Source organism: Papaver somniferum, unplaced genomic scaffold (genome assembly GCF_003573695.1).
Source record: "Papaver somniferum cultivar HN1 unplaced genomic scaffold, ASM357369v1 unplaced-scaffold_18, whole genome shotgun sequence".
NCBI classification, from domain to species: Eukaryota; Viridiplantae; Streptophyta; class Magnoliopsida; order Ranunculales; family Papaveraceae; genus Papaver; species Papaver somniferum.
The window spans coordinates 5,912,833-5,937,252 of NW_020627707.1; the positions used below are offsets into that span (position 1 = coordinate 5,912,833).

Consider the following 24,420-nt stretch of genomic DNA (forward strand, 5'->3'; position numbering starts at 1 on the left):
ATTGTTATCTAGCTCAATTGGGTCTTTCATGACTTCAATCAATTCAGTTTCTTTCTCAATCTTAATCTCTTCAACAACCTCGTCATAAGAATCAGAATCCTCTCCTAAAACGTCTAGTTCATTGATACAACTCCTAATTTCTTCGTTTGAGTACGTTACACCATTGATAACAATAGATATGTCATACCCAATCTCCTCCTTTGAATAGGTGAAGGATCTTTATTATGATCTGGAGTTGGAATAATCGTATCATTGTTGCAAGGACTTTTGAAAGGTTGCTCATCTTCATCCGAATCTTCGTCATCCATAGGAATTTCAGAATCGTTTTGGTTTTGAGGCCAAACTTCTTCTTCATTCCTTGTCTCCTTGAGTTGACCAATTTGTATTTTTAAGTTGTCCACATTCCTTTGAATTTCCTGAAGTTGCTCGTATTGTTCATCTTCAATTGTATGGATCCCTTGTTGATGTTGTGCCATCGCTTGGAATTGGTCAATACCTTCATCAAAACCAACACCTTCACTCACCATACTATTTCCAGACCAAGTCCCCCCTTTTTGAATAGGTGAATGATCATAAAAACGATCAGGAGTTTGGTTAGATATATTGAAGTAATATTCGGTTGACATATTGTTCTCCGCGCTTAGTTGCTCATTGAGTGACTCCAGTGTGGACATACCGACCTTTAAATAATGCATAATCTGATCAAACTTCTGCTCAAGTTCAGGAGATAAACTATAAGAAATGTAACTATCCTCCCATCCTTGTGATTGTCCACATACATACCCTTCATAAGGTTGTTGATATGTATGTGCATATCCATAAGGTTCCGTCGGATAATGATCATAACCAAAAGATTGGTTTTGATTATACCCATAGGATGATTGGTAGTTTTCATGTGAATGAGATTGAAAACCATACTGATTACCACTATTATATGTTGATTGGTTTTGTGCTCCGTACATGTTATTTCCGTAAGGAAACATGACGACTCACAAGAACAAAAGAGAAAATAAAAACAAAAATAAAAACAAGTTAAACAAATAACAAATCAATTAGCGACTGCTCCCCGACAGCGGCGCCAAAATTTGTTGCGCGTCGTTTACACAACAAATTAATAAAGATATTTCCCACTAATTAACTGGTAATATAGCGGTAGTAAGAGATCGTTCCCACAGAGAGCTGTGTAATTGATAGGTTATATGATCAGCAAAATAAAGTAAATAACAAAGGGGGTTTCGATTATGAGACAAATAAAAAGACAATAAGAACAAAGGGATGATTAAGGAATCCTTCGCCGTTACCAAACGTTAACAGGATTAGAATACTTATCTATCTTACGTTAAAACCATTCATCACCAATTGTAGGATAGCAGGTACACTTAGCTATCCCCAAAACTCCTTGTATCACCGGCTAACATGTACGCTTAGTCACCGGATTCTATTCAACTGAGCCGCCTTGAAGTACGCTTACAAGGTGTAACTCACCGGACGCTTTAGGGTTTATGAATCTTGGTTTGATTCCAGCAGTTAAACTCGGTACGCTCGGTTCACTTACTGGTGTTGTTTCCACACACGATTTATTTAAAGAATCCCTCTGCAAGGTCTCATATTTTCTACTTGTGTAGGAGATGCACGACAATTACGTATCACTCAACTCACTACTAGCAATTGAACGATCAATAGACTAATCTGGTTGCGCACCCAAACCAATCTAAGAATCAATCATAAAACCTAGACATAATGAAAACAAACGATGATGATTAAAACTTCAAACAAGTTTGTATTATTAATAAAGCTTCACGCTTAGAACGTTGAATTCATCCTTAATCAACAAAGGATTTAACTACTCATATTACAAAGAAGATGATAATGGTGGTTTCCCCTTAAAGGGGTAAACCCTAGGTTTTGATGTAGAACTTGTGATATGAGACTCGATGGTTGATATGTTTTACATAACCTATTTCCTTTTTATAGGTTTATATTGCTTGGCCTTCACGTATTTAGTTCGGTTCAAGAACCCGACCCGAAACAACGAAATAACGACCCCAAACGTGTCCTTAGGACTTCCAAGGACTTTATACACGTTTCATAATTTCTAAGTTCGCGAAACCAGTCCGCAAACTTCAAAATACAGCAGAAAGTTTCGGAATTAAGTCTGCAAACCTAGTTCGGGGACTGCACTGTCTTCGTTATTCGATAAAAACTGTTTTGGCCACAACTTCTTCTTCCGAACTCGGAATGACCTCATTCTTTTTGAATTCTTTTTATATTTAAATTATATTCAAGATTATGATGAGAAATCCTTAATGTGAATGAGTTAATATCGGTCTTTGGCCCTTCTCTTGATTTTGAGTGTTTTGCTCCTTTTCGTCGCACTTCTTCTACTTCTCTTGGACTTGGGCACTTGTATACTTGGGATACTTCTGTTCTTAGCTCTTTTCAGCACTTTGTTGCTCTTTTTTGGATGATTCACCTATTAGAGGCAAATAAGAGAAAACAAGAGTAATAATACGAATACATGCAAGAATAATAGCTAAAACAAGTATGAAGTGGATACTAAAATCATATGAATTATGCACTTATCAAATTCCCCCACACTTAGGTTTTGCTAGTTCTCGAGAAAACTATACAAAACTAATCCTAAATAAAAAAACTCCATTCGTAAGGATACGGTTACTCTTAGCATGAATAACATGCCTTTAAACCTCTAGGTGTCCCTAGTGGACGAGTTATAGCCTCGTGAGGGCTTACAAGTGGTATACCCACAAAACCTATTCCAATTTCTCGCCTTGGAAGAACCACAAAGGATAGACACAACGAAAAAAGCCTAATAATTAGCTTGCATATGTTCTTTAGATGCAAACATCCCACATACATTCCTATCCGCACACACAAGCAATTACTTATGTGCGACATTCAAACTGATTGCAAAACTCTACTAACATAGTCATCGTACTTGTTGCAAAGTTTGTCACAACACTCGCATACTAAAATCACATGGATAGATAAGAGAATGGAAATAGAAAAGTAAAGTGTGCAAATGTTGACTAAAGTGAAAGATGTTACCCACAATACTTGTATGAATGTCGTCAAAGGATATATATTTATAGCGCACTAGTTGAGAGAAGCACCCATTTAACTCAACCACATGATTAGATACTCTAAGTGCAAGTTCCTTTTCAACAAGTACATGATAATTTCCTTGGATCCTACGTTCCACGCTTTCTTAGGCGACGGAGACAGGGACAACGTTTCACACATACTACTATCAAAGTGTCAAGAACGTTATCAATAGTCTCTTTGACTTGCTATATAATGATGATATGATTTTTGTTTTAATCGACTATGATTATCCGCGATTACGGACCTATCATTTATTAGTGTCGATAAATGAAGATGAGCCTTATATATATATATATTTTTTTTTTTTAGGATAACTCTTTATGAGTGTAAGAAAATTATCTTATGAGGCTTTTAAATAACTCAACCAATGATTACCCTGCTACAGCATCCACGACAGTATCAGATCTACCAAATCACTTTAGAGAAACATAAAACTGCAAAAATAAAAAGAAAGTGATTTTGTAATGATTAATTGTAAGGATGAATCTTTCAAATGACTATCATAGCTTATTTTCACATTCAATTATGAACTTATATATTTAAGGATTGTGGAATGATGAAGTGGAACTTAATCTATAGCCGTAAGAACTGTTTCAACCTTAAAAGGTTTAGAGTGTCATCCTAAATAGCTCATAATTAACTCCAAAAGATGAAGTATCAAGAGTGCAAGAAATCAAAGAGTATTATTATTTATTTTGTATGCAAACAAAACATGCTTAACTACTCCCCCACACTTAAGCTCAACATTGTCCTCAATGTTCAAAACCGAAAATTCTGATTTATGACGTAACAACCCTGAAAAACTTGAATACTGTACAAATGGGTTGGGATCTAGGAAAAACATCCTAAAAAAAGTTATTCGCCTACGTCTTTTCTATAACATGTCAAAAGGGCACGGAGTTTCGATAAATGGTCTTACTTTTATGGCCTCCATACTGACAGGCATGCAATTTGAAAAAGTTCTGGAAAAATGCCGAAACTCAAATTTCCAGGCCAATCGGTCCAACCTAAAAGACTCCGAATTCAAGTTTTCTTTTTTAAAAATATATATGAGCCTGTACTCTTTAAAAGTTGGGTTCAACCGCTCAAATCGGACTCCGTATGAAGTCTCGAGATCTATTTTAGTGACAAGTGCGCACTCAGAATTTTCTGACAAGAATTCGTCAAAACTTTCATTATAGAAATAAGACTTTGTAAAATCTAAGATGGGAATGCAAGATATGATATGAAAAAGTAATAAAACTAAAAATAAAGGGATAGAGATGCAAAACTGATGGGCTGCCTCCCATGAAGCGCTTGGTTTAACGTCGTCAGCCCGATGTTATTGTTATCGTCCGTACACCAGTAATCTGGAAATTTGGTAATCCTTCCAGAAAACAATGTGCAATTCAAATAATAACTTCACGAAAATATTAGCATAAAATATAAATATTGAAGCTATCACTTTATTGAATTTTCCCCCCACACTTAGTCCTTTCTACACTCGGAAGTGGATAGAGAACATAGAATTCGGGAACTTCAAAAGGTTCCTCAGCTTGGTGAACCTACACAATACTCGAATCAAACACATCAAGTGGTGGATTCTTATAAGCAAAATGATCCGTTAAAATTTTAGAAGCACACAATTCCAATCCTAAGTGAGGTATTTTCTTAAAATTTGGGTTAACAACTCTTTTAGAATCTACTTCAATTGGATGGAAAAGATCAATAGATATAGAATTAAGCAAAGAATTAAACAAACCTTGTACGTGATCCTCATTAATTATCTCCAATGAATTATTTAACTCAAGTATATCGTGGTCCTCTATCAAACTATTGGTATCTAGCTCAATTGGGTCTTTCACGACTTCAATCAATTCGGTTTCTTTCTCAATCTCAATCTCAATCTCTTCAACAACCTCGTCATCGGAATCAGAATCCTCTTCTAAAACGTCTAGTTCATTGATGCAACTCCTAATTTCTTCGTTCGAGTACGTTACACCATTGATAACAATAGATATGTCATACCCAATCTCCTCCTTTTGAATAGGTGAAGGAACTTTATTATGATCCGGAGTTGGAATAATCGTATCATTGTTGCAAGGACTTTTGAAAGGTTGCTCATCTTCATCGGAATCTTTGTCATCCATAGGAATTTCAGGATCGTTTTGGTTTTGAGGCCAAACTTCTTCTTCGTTCCTTGTTTCCTTGAGTTGAGCAATTTTTATTTTTAAGTTGTCCACATTCCTTTGAATTTCCTGAAGTTTCTCGTATTGTTCATCTTCAATTGTATGGATCCCTTGTTTATGTTGTGCCATCGCTTGGAATTGGTCAGTACCTTCATCAAAACCAACACCTTCACTCACCATACTATTTCCATACCAAGTCCCCCTTTTTGAATAGGTGAATGATCATAGAAACGATCAGGAGTTTGGTTAGATATATTGAAGTAATATTCGGTTGACATATTGTTCTCCGCGCTTAATTGGTCATTAAGTGACTCCAGTGTGGACATACTGACCTTTAAATAATGCATAATCTGATCAAACTTCTGCTCAAGTTCAGGAGATGAACTATTAGAAGGGTAACTATCCTCCCATCCTTGTGATTGTCCACATACATACCCGTCATAAGGTTGTTGATATGTATGTGCATATCCATATGGTTCCGTGGGATAATGATCATAACCAAAAGATTAGTTTTGATTATACCCATAGGATGGTTGGTACTTATCATGTGAATGAGATTGAAAACCATACTGATTACCACTATTATATGTTGATTGGTTTTTTGCTCCGTACATGTTATTTCCGTAAGGAAACATGACGACTCACAAGAACAAAGAAAATAAAAACAAGTTAAACAAATAACAAATCAATTAGCGACTGCTCCCCGGCAGCAGCGCCAAAATTTTTTGCGCGTCATTTACACAACAAATTAATAAAGATATTTCCCACTAATTAACTGGTAGTATAGCGGTAGTAAGAGATCGTTCCCACAGAGAGATGTGTAATTGATAGGTTATTTGATCAGCAAAATAAAGTAAATAACAAAGGTGGGTTTCGATTATGAGACAAATAAAAAGACAATAAGAACAAAGGGATGATTAAGGAATCCTTCGTCGTTACCAAGCGTTAACAGGATTAAAATACTTATCTATCTTCTGTTAGAACCATTCATCACCAACCGTAGAATAGCAGGTACGCTTAGCTATCCCCAAAACTCCTTGTATCACCGGCTAACTTGTACGCTTAGTCACCGGATTCTATTCAACTGAGCCGCCTTGAGGTACGCTTACAAGGTGTAACTCACCGAACGCTTTAGGGTTTATGAATTTTGGTTTGATTCCAGCAGTTAAACTCGGTACGCTCCGTTCACTTACTGGTGTTGTTTCCACACACGATTTCTTTACAGAATCCCTCTGCAAGGTCTCATATTTTCTACTTGTGTAGGAGATGCACGACAATTACGGACCGCTCAACTCACTACTAGCAACAGAATGATCAATAGACTAATCTGGTTGCGCACCCAAACCAATCTAAGAATCAATCATAAACCCTAGATATAATGAAAAAAAACTATGATGATTAAAACTTCTAATATGCTTGTATTATTAATAAAGCTTCACGCTTAGAACATTGAATTCATCCTTAATCAACAAAGGATTTAGCTACTCATATTACAAAGAAGATGATAATGGTGGTTTCCCCCTAAAGGGGTAAACCCTAGTTTTTGATGTAGAACTTGTGATATGAGACTCGATGGTTGATATGTTTTACATAACCTAATACCTTTTTATAGGTTTACATTGCTTGGCCTTCACGTATTTAGTTCGGTTCAAGAACCCGACCCGAAACAACGAAATAACGACCCCAAACGTGCCCTTAGGACTTCCAAGGAGTTTATACACGTTTCCTACTTGCTAAGTTTGCGAACCCAGTCCGCAAACTTCAAAATCCAGCAGAAATTTTCGGAATTAAGTCTGCAGGCCTAATTCGCGGACTGCACTGTCTTCGTTATTCGATAAAAACTATTTTGGCCACAACTTCTTCATCCGAACTCGGAATGACCTCATTATTTTGAATTCTCTTCAAGATGACGATGATAAATAATTTGAATGAGTTAAGATCGGTCTTTGTCCCTTCTCTTGATTTTTAGCGTTTTGCTCCTTTTCGTCGCACTTCTTCCACTTCTCTTGGACTTGGGCACTTGGATACTTGGGATACTTCTCTTTTTAGATCTTTTCAGCACTTTGTTGCTCCTTTTTGGATGATTCACCTATTAGAGGCAAATAAGAGAAAACAAGAGTAATAATACGAATTCATGCAAGAATAATAACTAAAAAAAGTATGGAATGGATAAAATCATATGAATGATGCACTTATCAATATGTTCTCTGTAAAATCTCTGTACAACCATATAAACAATGATGAAAATGTAGAAACTAAATGGAGTAGGATATGGAATATGAAGACAACACCAGCAGTTAAGATCTTCATCTGGAAGGCAACCCATTCCATTCTACCCAATAGCATGAGAGTGGCAGCCATATTACCTGATATAAATACCAAATGCAAACTTTGGAATGAAAGCCAATAAACTCTATCTCATTTGTTCCTTCATTGTAATTACGCTACTCAGGCATGGATGCATTTCAATTTCAATATGGATTTCATTAGAAATGGTACAACAACGTTTCATGATTGGTTAACAAGCTGTTTTGAAAACCCGAAAATCAGAGAGTATGATATAGACTGGCCTGTTCTTTGTAGTATTATTATTTTGTCTATTTGGAAAGTAAGATGTGATGTTGTGTTTAAAAAGAAAACTTATACCATTATTGTAACTGCCAACAACATTATTTCCTTTATTAATAGATAAAATACAGTGACAAAAACTGGTCACAATATAATGGAAGATCTGTACTATACTTCCAAAAATGATGTTGTCCTCCAAATAATTAAAAATCCTGTTCTAGAGAAAGGAAGAAATCTGGCTCTACATATTAGCATTGCTCTGACTATATCATATTCTTCTATGAGAGTAGAGATTGGTTTAACTTTGATTGACCATACAGGTACAATCAGAGAAGCAAGAGGAACCTTTATTGACAATACAACAATAGAAGAACTTGAAAAAGCTGGAGCAGAAGCTGCTTTCCAATGGGAAACATGTTGGAGTGGCCACATGATCTCCTTTAGAAGCGATTCGGAACCAACTCTGGTGCTGCTGGTGGGAATGTGTGCAGAAGCTAGAAGACATCGCTATCTGATCAGTGAAGATTTTGGAAACACAAAAAGATTTGAAATCAACTTCTTAGCCCAGGATTTTACTTTGGTTATGAGAAATGATGTATTATGGTCAGCAAAACTTTCTATTTTTTGCAAGAATTATGAAATTAAATATAATTGGGCAGATTATAGTCTAAGGGCTTTATTAACCTATCTGAACATCCAACGGTGGAATGAAATTGTAATGAAAGCTCGGAACTCCATATCTGGAGCAACTTAGCAGCAACTCTTAATGTATTGAGGTTACCCTCTTTTTCTAAAAAAAAAAAACTTGGGACCATGTGAGCCATATGGAATTCACAATGTATCTGACTTGAATGGCTGATCGAAAAGAATTTGTTTATTTTCTTTTGTTTTTGTTTTGTTGAGTTTGAAAAAAAATTGTTGACTACAGTCAAAGGATAGTCAGGGTGCAAAGGAAAATCGCCCGCATTCGCAAGTATAATCTGGTATAGATAACTGAAATCCATACCAGATACGGGAATACAATTTTCTCTCATGAAATCATAACGAAGTGCAACAAGTTGAAGGAGACAATACCGAATAGTCTGAAGAACCTCGACTATCTTGAAGATGCAAAACTTTTTGATGAACTTTAAATGGAGCAGCGTGAAAAAAATAAAACTGAGTGGTACAGCCAAACAAATCTTAAATTAAGACAATAACAGAAAATAGATACATAAAGATGCAGAGAAGCGTATACCAAGTTCAAAGAAATTTCATTGCAAACAACGGAACACCTAAATGATACAATGTACTTCATTTGACCTTGCATTTCTATTCGGCGAGTATCTGATAATTTTTTATAGCTACTTTTATGCTTGAGATGAAATGCATGTTGGGAAAATTGGCACCCCGACCGCAGCAGAAATCAGAATCACAAAGGGCAATTGGTGATTTGAACCAAACTTGAGAGAAATAATAAGAAAGAGACAGAAGATAAACAAACACACAATCACAACACAAGATATACGTGGTTCACCTTTACAGGCTACATCCGCGGCCAACACCATCAGAAAAACTTCCATTAATCAAAGACCATTACATGCTCTTTAATCAACCCAAGACAAGACCCAAAGAGTCAACAAGACATACCCGAGAACACCATCGAAGAAACCATAGAGACCAATTCTATAATCATTCCTCAAACCAGCCTCGTGTCTTCTCTTCTACACCGTCTTCATAGTTTCTACTAACAGAGGAGAAACATGGAAACCATCTAGAAACTTGGTTTAGGGAAAAACCCTAAACCCTAGACCCTAGAACACCAAAATCCTCTCTCTAAAAGTTTTTCTCTCACACCGATATTGACCTTTACGGTAGCACACGATCCTACCTAACAAAGAGACCAAAATCCTAAGCACAGGGATTTACCACTCTTCTAGGTTGGATTGTCTACAACTCTACAATTATAGCACTATATATAGAGAACACAAAATTTGCCTTAAGAAACCTTACTTTAGGAACAAGCTATTTTTCCTAACTTGGCTCTTAAGTTAATTCCTAAACTTTAGGAACAAGTTGGCATCAATACAGTTTGACCAAAAGTCAAACTTATAACCACCGAAAATACCACAATTCTCCACCTCGGATCATGTCTTCAAGCATGAGATGATCAAACAAAGAATCACCTCCATCTGGTTGCACACCATCTCTATATACGTGTATAATTACTTTTAAAGTTCGGACCCGAACTTCCATCTTCATAGAACCATCTCTTCGATCAAAAAACACCATGATATTGATAAAAGTCTTCAAACCACTTCTTTATGAAGAATACTTGTGAAACTGATCATGTTTCACAAACACCATGAAAATCTTTAATCAGTATCAACGAATCCTTGCACTGACTCCATCATTGATCATCAAGAGAACCATCTAGAAGAATCTCCACTAGCTCCACCTAACCAGTAAGCTAACAACATATTGAATTCTAACCCAGAAAAGGAAAAAATTAGCTTCAATATCATATTCCAGCACATGTCATGATTACCGTGTATCTGAAGCAAACCATCAGACATGTCCACTGTGATTAACAGGCTTAATCCTTCAAGCGATTCTCAAATCCATCACCAATCTGACATACCTTTACCACCATCAAACCCAATATACTCGCTCAGAATATATACCGTGTGAATCCCCATATTACCGTGATACATGCTTCCGAGATCGGGCACATTCTTGATATTACGTGCAAGCCATCAAGAATACTTTAACATAGACTTAAGAACATAAATCTATAACATCTCGTGCATAACTTCGAAGCGTTGTTGGACTAGCTTCTACATGAGACCTCTCAGCCCCATCCTTTCTTCAAAATTTATAACCCATTCTTTATAGTGTATGATTACTAACACTCTTAAAGAAGTATATATGTATTCCACCTCATTCGACCTTATTTTGCATCCCATACTACATCACAAACCCAAACAAGGAACATATACTTCTACCAAGATGAACCCCCAATTTGTAAATCACATCACAAATCCATCTTTGTGTAAACACCGGTTGAAACATTATCTTCAAAACATATTTCTCCACCCGAACAATAAACCATCATCCAATTCCAGGTTCAATCACCCCAACCCGTCCTTTGCTCTGATACCAATTGTTGAGAAAATTGGCACCCCGAGCGCAACAAAAATCAGGATCACAAAGGGCAGTTGGTGATTTGAACCAAACGTGAGAGAAATAATAAGAAAGATACATAATATAAACAAACACACAACCGCAACACAAGATATACGTGGTTCACCTTTACAGGCTACATCCACGGCCAACACCACCAGAAAAACTTCCATTAAACAAAGACCATTACATGCTCTTTAAGCAACCCAAGACAAGACCCAAAAAGTCAACAAGACATACCCGAGAACACCATCGAAGAAACCATAAAAACCAATTCTATAATCACTCCTCAAACCAGCCTCGTGTCTTCTCTTCTACACCATCTTCATAGTTGCTACTAACAGAGGAGAAACATGGAAACCGTCTAGAAACTTGGTTTAGGGAAAAGCCCTAAACCCTAAACACTAGAACACCAAAATCCTCTCTCTACAAGTTTTTCTCTCACACTGATATTGACCTTTACGGTAGCACACGATCCTCCCTAACAAAGAGACCAAAATCCTAAGCACAAGGATTTACCACTCTTCTAGGTTGGATTGTCTACAACTCTACAATTATAACACTATATATATTGAGAACACAAATTTTGCCCTTAAAAAACCTTAGCTTTAGGAACAAGTTATTTTTCCTAACTTGGCTCTTAAGTTAATTCCTAAATTTTAGGAACAAGTTGGCATCAATACAGTTTGACCAAAAGTCAAAGTTATAACCACAGAAAATACCACAATGCAGACATCCATTGTTTCCCTGCAACAATTAACTCACCATTTTCTTTGTTTCTAATCACCACCATGTTTGAAGATAGATTTCCTTGGCGTCCCAACACTTTAGCCTCAATCTCTACTTCTTCCTGTTCAATCCAGTTTCAAAACAAAAGAAGATTTTAACTAACCAAAGACAAATTGCACGCCAAAATGGAATCAAAAGAGTGTCGAACTTGACTTGGTCAACAGAGTCTTACACCAATCTTAGCCGTCGAGAAGTAGGATATGCTGAAATCAACAGAGACGTTGACGTTACCAACAACGGTGACAATAGCAGCAGCACCAATGATATCAATCAGGGTTGCGATTGCTCCTCCATGCCAATTTCCTTCTCTATCCTGCAACCAGAACAAAATTATATCAAAAAGAAAAAAAACAAAGGAGAAAAAAAAGAAGAAGGTGAAATTGAGATGGTTACTTACAGATAAGCTTTTAGGTACTATGAAATTGCATCGAACTAAGCCTCTTTGGGCATGGATTGAGTGGAGATGTTGAAGAGATTGGGTTTCAATTCCACTACGACCTTTAGCTAAATTATGTATCCAGTCCTTTGCCATCTTGATCCATCCATCTGAATCATCCTCATCTTTCTTCATCTTGTATCCTTCTCTGGAATGGATATCTGTTTCTCAGTCAACTGGAGAATCTATTATTTATTTCCCTCCAAATGATGGGACCCAAATTTAAATATGAATTCTTTCTCTCCCAGCCTCGGAGCTACAGCCCGGAACCACATGGCATTCACTAGTTATGTTTCAGACTTGAATGACATGTTCGAGGTCATGGTAAAGCCAAACCCAACGTAGTTGCATGCGTATAGGATAGCCAAAAATACACGTAAAGTGCTACTTGTTATATATGCGACATAAAAACGATAAGAAGAATGGCATTTGAGACTGAAAAATCGAAGGATTCCGGTTGAAATAAAAATATATTCATAGCTGAATTATTGAGACCAAGGAAATGAAAGCAAAATAATTGAGAAGATGACTTTTACATAAATTATTATGATAGTAGTATGTCTCCTAGTGTAATAATTTCAAAAAGCTTTGCAAAATCTACCCTGCTAGGCGACAATGCTAGCTCTACTGATACTTCTTGCATAGTTGGCTGAGTGTATGGGTCACTACGTAAGCATGAAAATCCAACCTTCACAAGGTACAGTATTTCTTTCTTAACAACGTCATCCGTTGGTGCTTCAATGCATTGATCCAAGATGTCTCTCAACTTTATGTTTTGTCCAACATTACTCGAAGACGAAGACGAGAGAAGATTTTGAGAGAGTAATGTGATGATTTCAGATGGATGCCTTCCCATTAGTACTTCTAATATGATCACTCCAAAGCTATAAACATCACATTTTTCGGTCACCTTCATTGTATATGCAAGCTCTGTAATAACATTATTTTACAAAGAAATGTATGTAAGTTTATTTAACTTCATAAAAAAGGTACCCAATAATAGTAAACTATAAAAGTTGCAGTTGGATTGTATACCTGGAGCGACATACCCATATGTTCCTGCAAGTGAAGTCCAATTGGATGAATCTGGCTTCAATATCCTCGCCGTACAAAAATCAGAAACACGAGCATCATATTCAGCGTCTAACAAAATATTGTTGCTAGATATATCCCTGTGAACTATTGCTGGAATGCAATCGTGGTGCATGTAAGCAAATGCATTAGCTGCTCCCTTGATGAATCTTACCCTCTTTATCCAGTCAAACTCCATTGCTTGTTCCCTGTCGCTCAAAACATGTTTCAAACTTCCCTTCTCCAAGAACTCATAAACCAAAAATGAGATCCTCCTTTCAAGATTTGAACAAAAACCGAAAAGTTTCACAATGTTTCGGTGTCGGATCTCTGTTAAAGCATGAATTTCACTTTCAAATGACTTAAGATCAAGTATCTCAGAATCTTCATCTGATGGGTGAAGTTTCTTCACAGCAACAACTTGACCAGTTGACAACTCTGCTTTGTACACGCTCCCATATCCTCCCGCTCCAATGCAGTATTTGGTATCAAAATCCTCCGTTGCTTCGATTATGTCTTCGAACACTATCTTCCCATCATAGTTCCATACCGAAAATAAATTGCTTCCGATATTGGTAACTCTAGCTTGATCTGTAGGCGCCATATCTCTTGCAGATTTTTTTCGGAGGCGAAAGAAATTGGCAAGAAGTGTGAATAAGAGAAACAACGAACCAAACAAAGGAAGTAGGATTATCAGCAAACGTTTATGCTTGGCCTCTTTTCTTCCAACCGCAACATGGTTCCAAACCTCTGGAGATATTGCCGCACAAGCCTATATTGTTTTTCAATGCATCAAAGGGAGCATCCTGGAAGGCCTTGATGTTTGGAACAGGACCACTTAATTCATTGTAAGAAACATCTACAGTAGTCAAGCTGAGCATTTGATCAAATGAAGAAGGAATTGAACCGGAAAGCTTGTTGTGGGATAAATTTAAGATTTCGAGTTTCTTTAGTTTACTGAGAGCTGGCGGTATCTCTCCGGTTAGCTCATTTCGACTAAGGTCCAGCATGATTTGTAGTGAATCCAAGCTTCCAACTTGAAAAGGAATGCTTTCGTTAAAACTGTTTCTACTCAAATTCAAAGATAGTAAGCTTGAACAATCTCCAAGCTGTTCGGGTATCGGTCCGGTAAAGTTATTGGTGGATAAATCGAGATGTTGCAGGTTAATTAACATTCCAACTTCGGAAGACAACCCACCAGTAAGTATGTTGTTTCTCACTTCTAATCTGATTAACGAAGACAAATTGAACAACTCATTCGGAATTTCCCCTACTAAATAATTCGATCTAAGATCGAGTTCACGTAAAATCTTCAACTTGCCGAGTTCAGAAGGTATTCTACCGGTAATACCGTTCCCCGAGAGATATAAGGCTGTCAGATTTTGACAATTCCCCCATTCTTTTGAGATTTCACCATACAACATATTGTTAGTTACGACAAACCTATCTAGATGTGGATACACGTGAAACGCCTCTGTTATATTATCAACCAGTCCATTGTTATCGAGCCCGAGATTTATCAGGCTGGTGCAATTTCTAAGACTTATTGGATATAAGCTATTTCTACACTAAACAAGTCTCTCGATCTTCACTGCTGCTTTTATTTCTACTAGTGCTTCCAATTAATCGCTCTGTCTTGGTAAGTCAACACTTCAGTCTAGTAATCTTTGCTTGAATGTACAATTTTTACATAATCACTTGAATTATCTTGATCTTGAATTGTTTGGTGATTTTTTCGATCCGTACACATATATGATCCTTTTTGATGTTTGATTTTTTGATCACAATGCTTTATTAGTTTATTTTCATGAAAATAGGTCAGATCTAGATGAATCCTCACATTTTTTGTTTATTTCGTTATGAGATTTGCCTATACTAGTTTCTTTTTGTTAGTTTTAGATTTTTTTCACTTTGTTTTTCTTTATGAACCATCAATACATATATGATGTACTGGTAGTTTTTGATCAAAATAGTTCAGATCATGCTTGTTTGTTGTTACAAATTGTTTGGATCAGCAGTACATATATGGAATACTGATAAAAATTGCTTTAATTTTATTGTATTTATAGTTTTTTAATTTTTTTTGCTTGATCTAGAAGTACATATATGCAATACTGAGATATAACTGTTTTGATTTTGTTGTATTTGTAGATTTATAAAAAAAATTTGACATGCAGTTGATTTTAACTTATGAATCATAGGTACATACATGGAATACTGAAAAGAACTTCCTTAATTTGATTATCTTTTTGTTTTGCTCTTCAAAACCACGCTTGTTTGTAGATTCAGATGTTATTATCCACAAGTACATATGTCAGATACTGATATGAAGTGCTCTTTGTTGTGTTTGATTCATAGTTTTGTCACCTTTTTAGTCTTATCCTTCAGTAAGTATGTTAAATACGGTAATATGTCTTTCAATTCTCTTATTTTTCATAGATCTGTCACCTATTCTTGTCATGCAGTTGATTTGTAATTCAAGAATCTTTAGTACATATGTCACATAGTGATAGTAAGTGCTTTTTGTTGTGTTTGATTCAGTACGTGTGTGAAATACTGAAATAGATTCTAGTTTTTTTGATGTGTTTTACGCGGTACGTATTCATATACAGGTTTGTACTCGCCATTTTGCAGGTACAACCATGGTTTAATTTCTCTCCTTTTGGTATTGCTTGTTTTTCTCCATCTGACGTACCTATGAAATCCATGAAAAGTAGATTACTGTGTAGAATAGGCTTTCATTGGTGTTTCCTTTTTCCGTGTGTTGTTTTTGCTGCTCAAAACCACCGTTACTCCATTGGTACTTCCTTTATAGTTCAGACATCAAATGATTCAAATTCTTGGTAGTGATGAATAATCTGATAAAACTAATGTAGTGATCAACTTTTGGTGCTTTTAGGCAATTTAGATCTTCCTTTATAGTTCGTTATTATTAACCCATACTATTTAACTTCTCTGTAAGATATCATCATGTTGGTTAACTTGCAACTTTCGTTTCTTGGACATCAGGAAAATCCATATATGATCTTGTTTCTCCATAAAAATGACGTCTTTCTTCCTTCAGGAAAGTGATAAAATGACGTCTATTTGATATTTATTTGGTACCATACCTATATACTGTATATGGTTTGTCCACACGTTTATTCGGATTACCAGCAAAGAGCCAGCCGAAGAGGTACATTTCTGGAGTTGAAGCCTGTGCATACATGTTTAATACGAAAGCTAGCAGGCTCTTGCTACCTTGCTTGACATCACATTACATCCATGGATGATGGATATGGGCACAAATTACTAAGCATACAAACTACAGTGTTTGGACCGGAAAGTTAAGTTCGTTGTTGGAACAGATGTGTACTTTTCTCAGTAACACTCAAGGTTGGGGTTCCTTCATTGATCCACCGAATTGCAATCCCTGTGCTTGCTTAGAACCATTTTTATTTTAGATGTTAAATTAATGTCTCATGCGTTTTAGGTTCGGCTCTTCTTAGATTTGATTAAGCTACTGCTGATAAAAAATTTCTCATTATGTGGTAATAACCGACAGGTAAAATCATTGATAACCTCCCATGGTAATTTGAATTTAATTACACCCCTTTTAAATTCTTTATGGCTATGATTGAGGAAAACTATTAATGTTAGCTTCGGGGTAAAGCGCAGCTTATGCTGTAAATGTCTTCTCATTGTTGATACTAATGTTTTTTTTTTCTTTTTCTTAATGTTTTAACTGTTGCGTATTAGATGCTTTGGATTAATGGAAGGGGCATCAAGAATGCCAATTATGTGCTTCCAGTTTAGTTTTTTGGTTGTCGATTAACTGTAAGAAACTAGCAAAAACTAAAAACATAGCTGCACGACTTATTTCAGCAGAAGTAATATAGTTTTTCAGTTATATTATGACTGGATTTCTATGAGATTGCTGCTTTTGTTGACCAGACTTCGATGTATTTCTGCAGGATTTATTGGTGGAGACCGCAACAGAGCAGGATGGCTCAGTCAGTAATATCACCGTGCAGCCCACAGTTTTTCAGGTTCATTAAATTCTGGATTTATTGGTGGAGACCATTTGTCGTGCATTATGAGTTTTATTTGCATTGGTTTGTATGGTTCCTCAAATTAGACTCTGTATGTTTGGGCATAAGTTATGGCCCCTATGATGAACGTTTTAATTTTTGTGTGTCTGCAGGCATTGACACTAGCAGTACGTAAAGCGAGTCAATCTATATGCAGTTAAGAAGAAAACGATAATAGAAGATCCTTGCTTTGCCCCAGAAGCATGGCAATACAGTCGAAGAAAAATTATAATCATCAGAATGTATGTGATGTAATACGTTTTCTAATTTATTTATCATTGATTCTTACAGATTTGTACTCTACCTGGAAGCAGTGCAGCAAATATGTACTCGAATTTGTAAGCATTCAGATATATAATCGGATTTGTAAGCAGTACGACAGATATGTACTCAGATTTCTAAGCAGTGCGATGATAGGCACATTTTTGTGTCTTTTATAATCTCAATTGTATATATTATTAATGCTCGATTTTATATTTATTATGGCTTTTTATGTCCCTGTAGGTATTTTTGGAGAAATAAGCTTTTGCGGTGAAATTGGCTAAAAAAGTGGTCTTTGCGCCCGTGGGAGAAAATTACTATACGGACTCTCACTTTGGATAAGGGGTAACCTAATTACTAAGGGGCACCCCATTTCAAGGCACATGCTGAAGGGACTCCCAGTCTGGTTAAGGGGACACCACATTCAAAGTTCAAATAATGGAATTTGGCGGGAAAACTAAAGTTCATGTCTGATAACTTGCTGTTGGATTTCTGGGCAGTTTTGATGGAGATTAAATCCCTGAAATCAATTGGGCTAGGCATGTTAAGACTAAACAGACCGTATGCAAGTGATTTTATCGATCAACTTGGGCTGGAATGGCTCGGAGAAGCGATCAAAGTCCAAACAGGATACGTATTGTTCTGTCCAGTTTCAAGGATTTGTATGAAAGATTTTGTGAGAGTTTTACGCTGGATAGTTACGTACTAGGTCCTGTTCAAGTCTTGATAAGAGTTTGGTGGAAAGTTTATAGCTAACAAACGCGTACGAATAGCTTTGAGCAGTATTTTCCGAGACTTTGGAAGAAAGAAAAAATAGAGATTCTGTCGGGATTTCTTTGAGATGTGAAGTATATAAGAGGTGGAGAGAAGGGAGGGAAGATTATCAAGAGGTTTGGGGTCGAGCAGAGACCAGAGAGAGGCTAGAGGAGCGAAGAACGGGAGCTGCAGGAAGGAGGAGTTCTGCTGCTGCTGCTGCCATTAAAGAGCACGAAGAACAGACTCCATAAGACAGTCGTTTATCAACAGTGACAACGACTAGCTGCTGTGGGTCTTAAAACAACATCGTCAACAGCAGCAGTGAGGTATCGTTATTTACAGCAGTGGTGTTTTATCGTTCTTCTCTGGACGCTTAAAGAGGGTCGTAGTTTCACTGTATTATATTTTTCACTCTTTTAATCATATTTTGAGCATCAAATATTTATTTTTAGAACATGATTATTATGAGTAGCTAAACCCCATTACTGGGATGATGGAGGAAACCATTCTTTATGCATGAGTAATTCTATTTAATTATTTTATGACTATTTGCACTATTATGAGTTGTTTTATGATTTTTCTTGTTTATTTGTGATTTTATCTGATGATGTATGCTTAGTCTAGGAACTCTTGATGCATCATGCTTATGATTTACACTTAATATTTTGAAAATCTATTTTGGCAAATAAAGAGTCGATGTTTAGAAGCTATAACTGTTTAGAATAAATACATGAGTATAAGAATTGGTGAAATCCTGAGTCCTAGTATCTCTTGATCCTGTGACAATTTTGTATATATATATTTTTTTAAAATCTTTTCAAGTCCGAGCAACGAATCCGTATTTACCGCAATCGCAATATTACAACAAAATGGCGCCGCTGCCGGGGACTTGTATATAGATTTGTTTTTAGGTTTAATTTTTTTTTATTATTATTTGTTCCTTTTTACGTTTCTTTTTGTGTCTTTGATTTACAGGTTCGAAGTGGAATACTAAGGACTTGGGAACAAAAAGCTTAAAGCTAAAAGCTAAAAGCTAAAAGAGAAAAAAAAAAAAGACATAATTTTTTTTTAGGATTTAATTTTTATTATTTTTTTTTTTGTATATAGCTTTTATTTATTTATTTTTTTAGAATTTGTAAATAGGCTTTATTTTTGTAATTTTTGGACTTTTTATTTGGACTTTATTCTGGACTTTTGGACATTTTTATTTTTATTTTTAAACCCTACGGAAGGGTATCCTTAAATACAAACTGTTTGCAGGGAAGGACGACGATTACTATATCGTCTCGTCCCCTCGGGTTCGCACACGTCATAGGAGTCGTGGCCCGAGTCGACGACAACGGTTCATCGCCCGTCTGGTACGGGAGGTAAGTCCAATCGAAACACCCGTGAATCTCCTGCAAGCGGGTTACTGTCTGCCTTAAGGTGATAATTGTTTGAGGACGAACCGGACTGTCTTTATTTTCCTAGTAAAGGGCAAGGCCTGGCCTAAACAAGATAAGGTTCGGATTTCATCACCGTTCCTTCTTGCCCGCCTTAGGAAAACGAAACCTAACGCGAACCAAGCTAAAATTTGAATAGAACGAGACCATAGGGTAACGAGCTTAATAGGAAACTCGTTCGAAAAATATTGGTTGCTCTTTAAGCACATTTCAAAGTTCATGATGGTTTCTGTGAGTTGAATGCGTGACTGCGCCGCCTTGTGATAGCGGTGAGGCCTTGGGTATCAAAGCTCCACTGAGCTTCCCTCGCCTCGATTCAACTTACATTAGCTCGGATTGATTCCAGAGGGGTGTGCTCAAATTGTAACGAATTCCTTTTCGAAGGAATAGAAGCTGGTCTAGAAAACAATCTAAGTGGAGCCATCATGCTTTTTGTTTGCTAGATTCTATAGGTTTGATTTGGTCGAGTCGGACTTGTTTGTGATTGCGTAGAATTCCCCTGCAATTAAGAATGTCGAACTGGTATGATAGAAGCCAATACAATGAATATCGACCTGAATTTGAATATGGACATCATCAGTATTATGACCATAGTGAGAATAGTGACTGGGGACGCCAACCTTTTCAAGGTTATGGTTCATACCATGGTGAGCCCAATTACTATCCGCACGCGCATCAGTCATACGAGCAAGAAGATTATAATACTAGTTCTTCGTCTTTAGAGGATACAATCAAACTATTGAAAAGTAGTCCTTATTATGATCCTTCAGTTCCTATTCCTTCTCTAGAAGAGACTCTCAGGAATTTAGCTGAGTCATCACGTCAGTTAGCTGAATCGACGTATAAATTAGATGAGGTGAATAATGTAGTTATGGACGAAAGAACTGCAACAACAACTGAATCTGTAGAAGATATCCTCAATAGATTAACTCAAAACTTAGATCCTACACTAAGGGAACTTTCTTTGGAAGAGACCCTTGAGAGGATAGCTGAGTCGACACGTAGACTTGAGTTAGAGACGAACGAAAGTATTGCTCGAAATAACTTGAATTGCCAATATAGTGTATCCAATAATACCCTTGAGAATGAAGATACTTTTTCACATAATCAAGATAACGAGGTTATAATTGGTAACACTACTTATTTAGATAAGGTTCAATCATCTTCGTACTATTATGATGATGAGGATAGTAGTGATGAAGAATCTGAAATATGTAGGCATAGTAATCAGGAATCTAGTAATCCAATTGAGCTTTATAGTGATTATATTATTTCTACTTCAAATCCAAATAATTTTTATGATTATTCACCTATTCAAAAGGACGAGGATTTGATTAGGGATACCACCGTTTTAGACGATGTAGTTTTTCCTTTTGATTACGAAGCCGATAGTGGTTTAGAGGAACGGGTTCATTTCGAAAATACTGTTTTAGAGTCTAGCGACTTAGAAACAATAGTCTTGGAAGAAGAAGATAGACCCGTAGAGATGAGTAAAGATGCACTACCTGATAATAACTTAGAAGAATCTCTTGAATATTTTAAGGACTCTGAAGATACGGAAATTCAAGAAATAATTAGAGGTCTATCTAGAGAAACTGAAAACTCTAAGTTTGGGGGTGATTATCACTTCCCTAGTGCCTTACCTTTAACTCTCAGAAAGTCCCCACACTTAGGACTTGACATCAATGCCTCAACCATTTTACAAGATTACTTTCATACTCGTTTTCCTGAACCTAGTGATGTCCATAAGGAAGTTCAGTTGTTAGAAACCCATCCTCTGGTTGATGAGGTTAGACCAGGCTATGATACTAAGATCGACTTTGTTTTCCCACCAAATATTTTTCAAACAATTGTGGGAACGTATAAATTTCAAATGTGTCAATTATTAAGTTCTGAGACTAAACCTAATTACTTTAGGATATTAGAATCGACACATTTTCTTAAGAATGACCACTACTCTCACTGTGGTCAATTATGTAAGTCAAACCTGATTGACTTAGAGGATCCTCAATTATTTAGGTTATTATTTTGTGCTTCTAAGTTCTTATTTAAGTATTTACAGACTCTAGGACCTAATAATTCGGATCTCAATTTTGAGGAGTTGCAGCCTAAAGAAATATATTTAGACCCTTTTATAGAACCTGAACCTGAACCACAATTAGATATAGATATCTTAATCAGGAAACTAGGTAAGGGCATGCTAGTCTTGTACATTTTCTTGGTTCACTGCAGTTTCCTTTTGTCAGCTCTTTTTGGTTTTAAAGACCCACAGTTATTCCGGCTACTGTTATACGGTTCGAGTTGACTAATCCTTTTCTTAGTCTGGCTGAAGACTTTAAACTTAGCACTTCTTGGGAGGTAACCCAATCTCATGCAACCAGGTAATATCCTTCCGTAACTCTTTCACTTCAAATGGTAACAGTTTCTCCTTGTTCATGCTTTTAATTTCATCTTTAGAACATTGAGGACAATGTTAGGTTTAAGTTTGGGGGTATGGGAGAAACTTTTAGTTGCAGTATGAATAAATAAACTCCAGAGCTAGAAATTTATGCTATTAGGATGCACTAACAATCTAAGTGGATGGAAGCATTTTGATGTAGGAGTTGAGGAACCAATCTGATTAGATGGAAACATCTAAGAGTCTATTCATAAAAGCACAGAGCTCAGGTGTTAGAAATAACATGATAGTTTCACCATATCTCGTTGAGTCCTTTTCACTTCTATTTTTATTTTATTTTGTTTTTAAACTATGTTTCTCTAAGTGATAGGTGGGGCCCACGATTCAAGTTGTTACCAATGCTAGGGTGAATTAGAGTGATTGAGATAAAAAAAAAAAAAAAAAAAAAAAAAAAAGATGAAAAAAAATGGTAGTTACCAAAAAGTTGAAAAAAAAAAAAAAAAAAAAAAAAAAAAAAAATATTGAGACCAGACCATTTGACCAAAAGGAATAAATTCAATAAAGTCGACCACTGGTACCCTTGTATATGCCAGTTGTGTTGACCTAGAGTTAGGTTATCGACCACTGGTTCCCTTGTATATGCCAGTGTGTTGATATTAGTCAGACTAATATCCCAATCCATTAGGATAAGTTCATTTTGGCGGAGGCCTTCAGACAGATATGGGAAACGCCGTTCACTTAGTAAACATCAAAACCATCTATGTTTTTCTATATCCATCTCTTAATCTTTCCATGTGATTAATTTGACTCCGAATATGATGTCCATAGTGCAACTATCTGAGTAGAGCTCTGTCACTTTATATGAATTTTAGTATGCTTGAGTGCAAACTCGTGTACATCAATTGGAATTTCGCATCAGGGTACTTCTTCCTGTAGTCAATAAGTATGCCAACCAAGGAGATTCTTTAGTGCCTTCCAAGGTTCGTTATAGATATCTAGGGTCTGGAGTATAAAGGTTTTGTGGGTATATCTCTAGTAATCCCTCCCGAGACTATAACTCAGCCACTAGGGCCACCTAGGGGTTTAAAGGCTTATTTCAAACGCTAAATGCAATCGACGATGCCTGCGACAGTGAGTTAGGATTTTATTTTCTATTTGATTTGCTCGAGGACTAGCAAATAATAAGTTTGGGCGTATTTGATAGGCACATTTTTGTGTCTTTTATAATCTCAATTGTATATATTATTAGTGCTCGATTTTATATTTATTATGACTTTTTATGTCCCTGTAGGTATTTTTGGAGAAATAAGCTTTTGCGGTGAAATTGGCTAAAAAAGTGGTCTTTGCGCCCGTGGGAGAAAATTACTATACGGACTCTCACTTTGGATAAGGGGTAACCTAATTACTAAGGGGCACCCCATTTCAAGGCACATGCTAAAGGGACTCCTAGTCTGGTTAAGGGGACACCACATTCAAAGTTCAAATAATGGAATTTGGCGGGAAAACTAAAGTTCATGTCTGATAACTTGCTGTTGGATTTCTGGGCAGTTTTGAGGGAGATAAAATCCCTGAAATCAATTGGGCTAGGCATGTTAAGACTAAACAGACCGTATGCAAGTGATTTTATCGATCAACTTGGGCTGGAATGGCTGGGAGAAGCGATCAAAGTCCAAACAGGATACGTATTGTTCTGTCCAGTTTCAAGGATTTGTATGAAAGATTTTGTGAGAGTTTTACGCTGGATAGTTACGTACTAGGTCCTGTTCAAGTCTTGATAAGAGTTTGGTGGAAAGTTTATAGCTAACAAACGCGTACGAATAGCTTTGAGCAGTATTTTCCGAGACTTTGGAAGAAAGAAAAAATAGAGATTCTGTCGGGATTTCTTTGAGATGTGAAGTATATAAGAGGTGGAGAGAAGTGAGAGAAGATTATCAAGAGGTTTGGGGTCGAGCAGAGACCAGAGAGAGGCTAGAGGAGCGAAGAACGGGAGCTGCAGGAAGGAGGAGTTCTGCTGCTGCTGCTGCCATTAAAGAGCACGAAGAACAGACTCCATAAGACAGTCGTTTATCAACAGTGACAACGACTAGCTGCTGTGGGTCTTAAAACAACATCGTCAACAGCAGCAGTGAGGTATCGTTATTTACAGCAGTGGTGTTTTATCGTTCTTCTCTGGACG

The 24,420-nt window shown here is 36.5% G+C and overlaps 3 protein-coding genes and 1 pseudogene across 3 annotated transcripts; all 4 read right to left on the minus strand.

The window, feature by feature from the left end:
- Positions 1 to 11,724: 11,724 nt before the first annotated feature.
- On the minus strand, positions 11,725 to 12,381 carry LOC113337974 (acyl-coenzyme A thioesterase 13-like). Its single transcript, XM_026583504.1, has 3 exons — positions 12,208 to 12,381; positions 11,983 to 12,123; positions 11,725 to 11,871 (listed from the first exon to the last, which is right to left on the minus strand). The coding sequence occupies exons 1-3, from the start codon at positions 12,379 to 12,381 to the stop codon at positions 11,725 to 11,727; spliced, it is 462 nt and encodes a 153-aa protein (XP_026439289.1).
- A 409-nt stretch (positions 12,382 to 12,790) lies between these two features.
- Positions 12,791 to 13,921, minus strand: LOC113337975 (MDIS1-interacting receptor like kinase 2-like). The gene is made up of 2 exons (XM_026583505.1): positions 13,282 to 13,921; positions 12,791 to 13,176 (listed from the first exon to the last, which is right to left on the minus strand). The coding sequence occupies exons 1-2, from the start codon at positions 13,919 to 13,921 to the stop codon at positions 12,791 to 12,793; spliced, it is 1,026 nt and encodes a 341-aa protein (XP_026439290.1).
- Positions 13,922 to 14,021: 100 nt separating this feature from the next.
- LOC113337976 (MDIS1-interacting receptor like kinase 2-like) lies at positions 14,022 to 14,741 on the minus strand. The gene has a single exon (XM_026583506.1). The coding sequence runs from the start codon at positions 14,739 to 14,741 to the stop codon at positions 14,022 to 14,024; it is 720 nt and encodes a 239-aa protein (XP_026439291.1).
- A 3,264-nt stretch (positions 14,742 to 18,005) lies between these two features.
- Positions 18,006 to 24,420, minus strand: part of LOC113337977 — a 76,146-nt pseudogene continuing 69,731 nt past the window's right edge.